This window comes from Bombina bombina, chromosome 6 (assembly GCF_027579735.1).
Source record: "Bombina bombina isolate aBomBom1 chromosome 6, aBomBom1.pri, whole genome shotgun sequence".
In the NCBI taxonomy this organism is placed as follows: Eukaryota; Metazoa; Chordata; class Amphibia; order Anura; family Bombinatoridae; genus Bombina; species Bombina bombina.
Window position 1 is genome coordinate 2,822,069 of NC_069504.1, and position 10,914 is coordinate 2,832,982.

General features: G+C 32.2%; 1 protein-coding gene across 1 annotated transcript in view; it reads left to right on the plus strand.

The window, feature by feature from the left end:
• The window catches only part of CPT1B (carnitine palmitoyltransferase 1B), a gene marked incomplete at its 3' end in the record, with an annotated part of 634,626 nt that extends 623,901 nt beyond the window's left edge, over positions 1-10,725 (plus strand). Inside the window, 1 exon segment of the mRNA XM_053716281.1 lies at positions 10,633-10,725. Within this exon segment, the coding sequence (XP_053572256.1) occupies positions 10,633-10,725 (93 nt within the window).
• Positions 10,726-10,914: the final 189 nt, after the last annotated feature.

A 10,914-nucleotide genomic window follows, 5' to 3' on the forward strand; every position in this document is an offset into this window, starting at 1 on the left:
TAAACAGTAAAGCAAACATATGAACAATACATCAAACCTCTAACAATTGTCTACTCACAGGTAAAACAGTAAAGCAAACATATAAACAATACATCAAACCTCTAACAATTGTCTATTCACAGGTAAAACAGTAAAGCAAACATATGAACAATATATCAAACCTCTAACAATTGTCTATTCACAGGTAAACAGTAAAGCAAACATATGAACAATACATCAAACCTCTAACAATTGTCTATTCACAGGTAAAACAGTAAAGCAAACATATGAACAATACATCAAACCTCTAACAATTGTCTATTCACAGGTAAAACAGTAAAGCAAACATATGAACAATACACCAAACCTCTAACAATTGTCTACTCACAGGTAAACAGTAAAGCAAACATAGGAACAATACACCAAACCTCTAACAATTGTCTATTCACAGGTAAAACAGTAAAGCAAACACATGAACAATACATCAAACCTCTAACAATTGTCTATTCACAGGTAAAACAGTAAAGCAAACATATGAACAATACAGCAAACCTCTAACAATTGTCTATTCACAGGTAAAACAGCAAAGCAAACATATGAACAATATATCAAACCTCTAACAATTGTCTATTTACAGGTAAACAGTAAAGCAAACATATGAACAATACATCAAACCTCTAACAATTGTCTATTCACAGGTAAAACAGTAAAGCAAACATATGAACAATACACCAAACCTCTAACAATTGTCTATTCACAGGTAAAACAGTAAAGCAAACATATGAACAATACATCAAACCTCTAACAATTGTCTATTCACAGGTAAACAGTAAAGCAAACATATGAACAATACATCAAACCTCTAACAATTGTCTACTCACAGGTAAAACAGTAAAGCAAACATATGAACAATACAGCAAACCTCTAACAATTGTCTATTCACAGGTAAAACAGTAAAGCAAACATATGAACAATACATCAAACCTCTAACAATTGTCTATTCACAGGTAAAACAGTAAAGCAAACATATGAACAATACATCAAACCTCTAACAATTGTCTATTCACAGGTTAAACAGTAAAGCAAACATATGAACAATACATCAAACCTCTAACAATTGTCTACTCACAGGTAAACAGTAAAGCAAACATATGAACAATACACCAAACCTCTAACAATTGTCTACTCACAGGTAAACAGTAAAGCAAACATATGAACAATACACCAAACCTCTAACAATTGTCTACTCACAGGTAAACAGTAAAGCAAACATATGAACAATACAACAAACCTCTAACAATTGTCTATTCACAGGTTAAACAGTAAAGCAAACATATGAACAATACATCAAACCTCTAACAATTGTCTATTCACAGGTAAACAGTAAAGCAAACATATGAACAATACATCAAACCTCTAACAATTGTCTATTCACAGGTAAAACAGTAAAGCAAACATATGAACAATACATCAAACCTCTAACAATTGTCTACTCACAGGTAAACAGTACAGCAAACATATGAACAATACACCAAACCTCTAACAATTGTCTACTCACAGGTAAACAGTAAAGCAAACATATGAACAATACACCAAACCTCTAACAATTGTCTACTCACAGGTAAACAGTAAAGCAAACATATGAACAATACAACAAACCTCTAACAATTGTCTATTCACAGGTAAACAGTAAAGCAAACATATGAACAATACATCAAACCTCTAACAATTGTCTATTCACAGGTAAAACAGTAAAGCAAACATATGAACAATACATCAAACCTCTAACAATTGTCTATTCACAGGTAAACAGTAAAGCAAACATATGAACAATACATCAAACCTCTAACAATGGTCTATTCACAGGTAAAACAGTAAAGCAAACATATGAACAATACACCAAACCTCTAACAATTGTCTATTCACAGGTAAAACAGTAAAGCAAACATATGAACAATACATCAAACCTCTAACAATTGTCTATTCACAGGTAAACAGTAAAGCAAACATATGAACAATTGTCTACTCACAGGTAAACAGTAAAGCAAACATATGAACAATACATCAAACCTCTAACAATTGTCTATTCACAGGTAAAACAGTAAAGCAAACATATGAACAATATATCAAACCTCTAACAATTGTCTATTCACAGGTAAACAGTAAAGCAAACATATGAACAATTGTCTACTCACAGGTAAACAGTAAAGCAAACATATGAACAATACATCAAACCTCTAACAATTGTCTATTCACAGGTAAAACAGTAAAGCAAACATATGAACAATATATCAAACCTCTAACAATTGTCTATTCACAGGTAAACAGTAAAGCAAACATATGAACAATACATCAAACCTCTAACAATTGTCTATTCACAGGTAAAACAGTAAAGCAAACATATGAACAATACATCAAACCTCTAACAATTGTCTATTCACAGGTAAAACAGTAAAGCAAACATATGAACAATACATCAAACCTCTAACAATTGTCTATTCACAGGTAAACAGTAAAGCAAACATATGAACAATACATCAAACCTCTAACAATTGTCTATTCACAGGTAAACAGTAAAGCAAACATATGAACAATACAACAAACCTCTAACAATTGTCTATTCACAGGTAAACAGTAAAGCAAACATATGAACAATACATCAAACCTCTAACAATTGTCTATTCACAGGTAAAACAGTAAAGCAAACATATGAACAATATATCAAACCTCTAACAATTGTCTATTCACAGGTAAACAGTAAAGCAAACATATGAACAATACATCAAACCTCTAACAATGGTCTATTCACAGGTAAAACAGTAAAGCAAACATATGAACAATACACCAAACCTCTAACAATTGTCTATTCACAGGTAAAACAGTAAAGCAAACATATGAACAATACATCAAACCTCTAACAATTGTCTATTCACAGGTAAACAGTAAAGCAAACATATGAACAATTGTCTACTCACAGGTAAACAGTAAAGCAAACATATGAACAATACATCAAACCTCTAACAATTGTCTATTCACAGGTAAAACAGTAAAGCAAACATATGAACAATATATCAAACCTCTAACAATTGTCTATTCACAGGTAAACAGTAAAGCAAACATATGAACAATACATCAAACCTCTAACAATTGTCTATTTACAGGTAAAACAGTAAAGCAAACATATGAACAATACATCAAACCTCTAACAATTGTCTATTCACAGGTAAAACAGTAAAGCAAACATATGAAGAATACAACAAACCTCTAACAATTGTCTATTCACAGGTAAAACAGTAAAGCAAACATATGAACAATACATCAAACCTCTAACAATTGTCTATTCACAGGTAAAACAGTAAAGCAAACATATGAACAATACATCAAACCTCTAACAATTGTCTACTCACAGGTAAAACAGTAAAGCAAACATATGAACAATACATCAAACCTCTAACAATTGTCTATTCACAGGTAAAACAGTAAAGCAAACATATGAACAATACATCAAACCTCTGACAATTGTCTATTCACAGGTAAAACAGTAAAGCAAACATATGAACAATACACCAAACCTCTAACCATTGTCTATTCACAGGTAAAACAGTAAAGCAAACATATGAACAATACAGCAAACCTCTAACAATTGTCTATTCACAGGTAAACAGTAAAGCAAACATATGAACAATACAGCAAACCTCTAACAATTGTCTATTCGCAGGTAAAACAATAAAGCAAACATATGAACAATACATCAAACCTCTAACAATTGTCTACTCACAGGTAAACAGTAAAGCAAACATATGAACAATACAGCAAACCTCTAACAATTGTCTATTCGCAGGTAAAACAGTAAAGCAAACATATGAACAATACAGCAAACCTCTAACAATTGTCTATTCACAGGTAAACAGTAAAGCAAACATATGAACAATACATCACACCTCTAACAATTGTCTATTCACAGGTAAACAGTAAAGCAAACATATGAACAATACAGCAAACCTCTAACAATTGTCTACTCACAGGTAAACAGTAAAGCAAACATATAAACAATACATCAAACCTCTAACAATTGTCTATTCACAGGTAAAACAGTACAGCAAACATATGAACAATACAGCAAACCTCTAACAATTGTCTATTCACAGGTAAAACAGTACAGCAAACATATGAACAATACAGCAAACCTCTAACAATTGTCTATTCACAGGTAAACAGTAAAGCAAACATATGAACAGTACATCAAACCTCTAACAATTGTCTATTCACAGGTAAAACAGTAAAGCAAACATATAAACAATACATCCAACCTCTAACAATTGTCTATTCACAGGTTAAACAGTAAAGCAAACACATGAACAATACATCAAACCTCTAACAATTGTCTATTCACAGGTAAAACAGTACAGCAAACATATGAACAATACATCAAACCTCTAACAATTGTCTATTCACAGGTAAACAGTAAAGCAAACATATGAACAATACATCAAACCTCTAACAATTGTCTATTCACAGGTAAAACAGTAAAGCAAACATATGAACAATACATCAAACCTCTAACAATTGTCTATTCACAGGTAAACAGTAAAGCAAACATATGAACAATACATCAAACCTCTAACAATTGTCTACTCACAGGTAAAAACAGTAAAGCAAACATATGAACAATACACCAAACCTCTAACAATTGTCTACTCACAGGTAAACAGTAAAGCAAACATATGAACAATACATCAAACCTCTAACAATTGTCTATTCACAGGTAAAACAGTAAAGCAAACATATGAACAATACATCAAACCTCTAACAATTGTCTATTCACAGGTAAACAGTAAAGCAAACATATGAACAATACAGCAAACCTCTAACAATTGTCTACTCACAGGTAAACAGTAAAGCAAACATATGAACAATACATCAAACCTCTAACAATTGTCTATTCACAGGTAAAACAGTAAAGCAAACATATGAACAATACATCAAACCTCTAACAATTGTCTATTCACAGGTAAAACAGTAAAGCAAACATATGAACAATACAGCAAACCTCTAACAATTGTCTATTCACAGGTAAAACAGTAAAGCAAACATATGAACAATACACCAAACCTCTAACAATTGTCTATTCACAGGTAAAAACAGTAAAGCAATCATATGAACAATACATCAAACCTCTAACAATTGTCTATTTACAGGTAAAACAGTAAAGCAAACATATGAACAATACATCAAACCTCTAACAATTGTCTATTCACAGGTAAAACAGTAAAGCAAACATATGAACAATACACCAAACCTCTAACAATTGTCTATTCACAGATAAAACAGTAAAGCAAACATATGAACAATACATCAAACCTCTAACAATTGTCTATTCACAGGTAAAACAGTAAAGCAAACATATGAACAATACATCAAACCTCTAACAATTGTCTACTCACAGGTAAAACAGTAAAGCAAACATATGAACAATACATCAAACCTCTAACAATTGTCTACTCACAGGTAAAAACAGTAAAGCAAACATATGAACAATACAGCAAACCTCTAACAATTGTCTGTTCACATGTAAAACAGTACAGCAAACATATGAACAATACATCAAACCTCTAACAATTGTCTATTCACAGGTAAAACAGTAAAGCAAACATATGAACAATACATCAAACCTCTAACAATTGTCTATTCACAGGTAAAACAGTAAAGCAAACAAATGAACAATACATCAAACCTCTAACAATTGTCTATTCACAGGTAAACAGTAAAGCAAACATATGAACAATACATCAAACCTCTAACAATTGTCTATTCACAGGTAAACAGTAAAGCAAACATATGAACAATACATCAAACCTCTAACAATTTTCTATTTGCAGGTAAAACAGTAAAGCAAACATATGAACAATACAGCAAACCTCTAACAATTGTCTATTCACAGGTAAACAGTAAAGCAAACATATGAACAATACATCACACCTCTAACAATTGTCTATTCTCAGGTAAACAGTAAAGCAAACATATGAACAATACAGCAAACCTCTAACAATTGTCTACTCACAGGTAAACAGTAAAGCAAACATATAAACAATACATCAAACCTCTAACAATTGTCTATTCACAGGTAAAACAGTACAGCAAACATATGAACAATACAGCAAACCTCTAACAATTGTCTATTCACAGGTAAAACAGTACAGCAAACATATGAACAATACAGCAAACCTCTAACAATTGTCTATTCACAGGTAAACAGTAAAGCAAACATATGAACAGTACATCAAACCTCTAACAATTGTCTATTCACAGGTAAACAGTAAAGCAAACATGTGAACAATACATCAAACCTCTAACAATTGTCTACTCACAGGTAAAAACAGTAAAGCAAACATATGAACTATACATCAAACCTCTAACAATTGTCTACTCACAGGTAAACAGTAAAGCAAACATATGAACAATACACCAAACCTCTAACAATTGTCTACTCACAGGTAAACAGTAAAGCAAACATATGAACAATACATAAAACCTCTAACAATTGTCTATTCACAGGTAAAACAGTAAAGCAAACATATGAACAATACATCAAACCTCTAACAATTGTCTATTCACAGGTAAACGGTAAAGCAATCATATGAACAATACAGCAAACCTCTAACAATTGTCTACTCACAGGTAAACAGTAAAGCAAACATATGAACAATACATCAAACCTCTAACAATTGTCTATTCACAGGTAAAACAGTAAAGCAAACATATGAACAATACATCAAACCTCTAACAATTGTCTATTCACAGGTAAAACAGTAAAGCAAACATATGAACAATACAGCAAACCTCTAACAATTGTCTATTCACAGGTAAAACAGTAAAGCAAACATATGAACAATACATCAAACCTCTAACAATTGTCTATTCACAGGTAAAACAGTAAAGCAAACATATGAACAATACAGCAAACCTCTAACAATTGTCTATTCACAGGTAAAACAGTAAAGCAAACATATGAACAATACAGCACACCTCTAACAATTGTCTATCCACAGGTAAAACAGTAAAGCAAACATATGAACAATACATCAAACCTCTAACAATTGTCTATTCATAGGTAAACAGTAAAGCAAACATATGAACAATACATCAAACCTCTAACAATTGTCTATTCATAGGTAAAACAGTAAAGCAAACAAATGAACAATACATCAAACCTCTAACAATTGTCTATTCACAGGTAAAACAGTAAAGCAAACATATGAACATTACATCAAACCTCTAACAATTGTCTATTCACAGGTAAAAACAGTAAAGCAAACATATGAACAATACATCATACCTCTAACAATTGTCTATTCACAGGTAAAACAGTAAAGCAAACATATAAACAATACATCAAACCTCTAACAATTGTCTATTCACAGGTAAAACAGTAAAGCAAACATATGAACAATACAGCAAACCTCTAACAATTGTCTATTCACAGGTAAACAGTAAAGCAAACATATGAACAATACACCAAACCTCTAACAATTGTCTATTCACAGGTAAAAACAGTAAAGCAAACATATGAACAATACATCAAACCTCTAACAATTGTCTATTCACAGGTAAAACAGTAAAGCAAACATATGAACAATACATCAAACCTCTAACAATTGTCTATTCACAGGTAAAACAGTAAAGCAAACATATGAACAATACATCAAACCTCTAACAATTGTCTATTCACAGGTAAAACAGTAAAGCAAACAAATGAACAATACAGCAAACCTCTAACTATTGTCTATTCACAGGTAAAACAGTAAAGCAAACATATGAACAATACACCAAACCTCTAACAATTGTCTACTCACAGGTAAAACAATAAAGCAAACATATGAACAATACAGCAAACCTCTAACTATTGTCTATTCACAGGTAAAACAGTAAAGCAAACATATGAACAATACAGCAAACCTCTAACAATTGTCTATTCACAGGTAAACAGTAAAGCAAACATATGAACAATACATCAAACCTCTAACAATTGTCTATTCACAGGTAAACAGTAAAGCAAACATATGAACAATACATCACACCTCTAACAATTGTCTATTCACAGGTAAAACAGTAAAGCAAACATATGAACAATACATCAAACCTCTAACAATTGTCTATTCACAGGTAAACAGTAAAGCAAACATATAAACAATACATCAAACCTCTAACAATTGTCTATTCACAGGTAAACAGTAAAGCAAACATATGAACAATACAGCAAACCTCTAACAATTGTCTATTCACAGGTAAAACAGTAAAGCAAACATATGAACAATACATCAAACCTCTAACAATTGTCTATTCACAGGTAAAACAGTAAAGCAAACATATGAACAATACACCAAACCTCTAACAATTGTCTATTCACAGGTAAAACAGTAAAGCAAACATAGGAACAATACAGCAAACCTCTAACAATTGTCTATTCACAGGTAAAACAGTAAAGCAAACATATGAACAATACATCAAACCTCTATCAATTGTCTATTCACAGGTAAAACAGTAAAGCAAACATAGGAACAATACAGCAAACCTCTAACAATTGTCTATTCACAGGTAAAACAGTAAAGCAAACATATGAACAATACATCAAACCTCTATCAATTGTCTATTCACAGGTAAAACAGTAAAGCAAACATATGAACAATACATCAAACCTCTAACAATTGTCTATTCACAGGTAAAACAGTAAAGCAAACATATGAACAATACATCAAACCTCTAACAATTGTCTATTCACAGGTAAACAGTAAAGCAAACACATGAACAATACATCAAACCTCTAACAATTGTCTATTCACAGGTAAAACAGTAAAGCAAACATATGAACAATACATCAAACCTCTAACAATTGTCTATTCACAGGTAAACAGTAAAGCAAACATATGAACAATACAGCAAACCTCTAACAATTGTCTATTCACAGGTAAACAGTAAAGCAAACATATGAACAATACAGCAAACCTCTAACAATTGTCTATTCACAGGTAAACAGTAAAGCAAACATATGAACAATACAGCAAACCTCTAACAATTGTCTATTCACAGGTAAAACAGTAAAGCAAACATATGAACAATACAACAAACCTCTAACAATTGTCTATTCACAGGTAAACAGTAAAGCAAACATATGAATAATACACCAAACCTCTAACAATTGTCTATTCACAGGTAAACAGTAAAGCAAACATATGAACAGTACATCAAACCTCTAACAATTGTCTATTCACAGATAAAACAGTACAGCAAACATATGAACAATACACCACACCTCTAACAATTGTCTATTCACAGGTAAAACAGTAAAGCAAACATATGAACAATACACCAAACCTCTAACAATTGTCTATTCACAGATAAAACAGTAAAGCAAACATATGAACAATACATCAAACCTCTAACAATTATCTACTCACAGGTAAAACAATAAAGCAAACATATAAACAATACAGCAAACCTCTAACAATTGTCTATTCACAGGTAAACAGTAAAGCAAACACATGAACAATACACCAAACCTCTAACAATTGTCTACTCACAGGTAAAACAGTAAAGCAAACATATGAACAATACAGCAAACCTCTAACAATTGTCTATTCACAGGTAAATGTACTGTGAATAGAAAGGTGTGTATGTGCGCTTACAGCTAAGGGGTTAAAAATAAAAATGCCTAATATATATAGGTATGTATATAAATATATATAAAGCTTCTAAATAGAGTATGATAAATGTGATATCACAAATGTAATATAAATATAGAAAAACAGGGGTATAGTCAAACTTGTTCAATATTTAATGACATGATAAATAAAAACATATATATGACCGGTCATAAAAACATGAATTCTTAAAATAGGTAAATCCTAATGCATGTGTAAAAGTAATATATCTAACACTGATAGTTCAGCTCTTCCGTGCAGTCACAGATTATTTGCTCTATCTGCACATAATACCGGCGTAAAAGTTCAGTGAATACAGTTTAGCTTTATATTGTATGAGTCCCAATTTCTTAAATGGCAAAACACTTAGTAGCAATCAGGGTCCACTCTTATATTGATTATCCGTATCGGTGTGGTGCTGTCACAAGTTCCACACAGTTAAAACAGATTAACATATCAAGGTAATTAACTGGGGAAGTTTACTCAGACAAGCTGATCTTAGGCAGTCTAGTTAACGTAATCACACAGGAACACAATCAGTTTACCCAGACAGACTCCTGAGACACAATCAGATCGGAAACAAAAATAAAATACATTGTAGTACAAAATATAAAAACAGCTCTTATTAACTATTAAGTCCTTTATGCCTACTTGGTTTATAGAGTCACAATTACTCCCACAAGGGGCACTCACACCCTGTACCCATCCTGTATTTATGGATACAGGGTGACGTAGACATAAGACAGAGTTATGTACGTACATGGGGTGTCCAGCAAATAAAATTCCACTTTTCCATGCAGTCCATGGATATCCTTAAGCCCATGTACCTCCAGCCCAAAGAATTTTCTATAACAGGCCCTCAGATCTTGGTGACTCAAGTCACACACATCTAATATTAACCACAAGCCGCCCCCTCTACCTCCTCCTGACCACATCCTTTCTTCTATTTATTTAGGTTGCAGATGATGGTTACGGTGTCTCCTACATCTTTGCTGGAGAAAATCTCATCACACTGCACATTTCAAGCAAGTTCTCCAGCCCTGAAACGGTAAGGTGCTTTTGTATAGGGGTTTAGACGCATTGCTTTTATGGAAAAGACAGAATAGTAAAAAAATGGACTAAAAGGAGAGGGAATATTGTACAGAAATAAGTAGCAGGAAATGTGAATGAGAATTTGTAAACCATCAAATAATATCCCCTCTACACTAACCCTTTTATATCACTCTATAATGTCCAC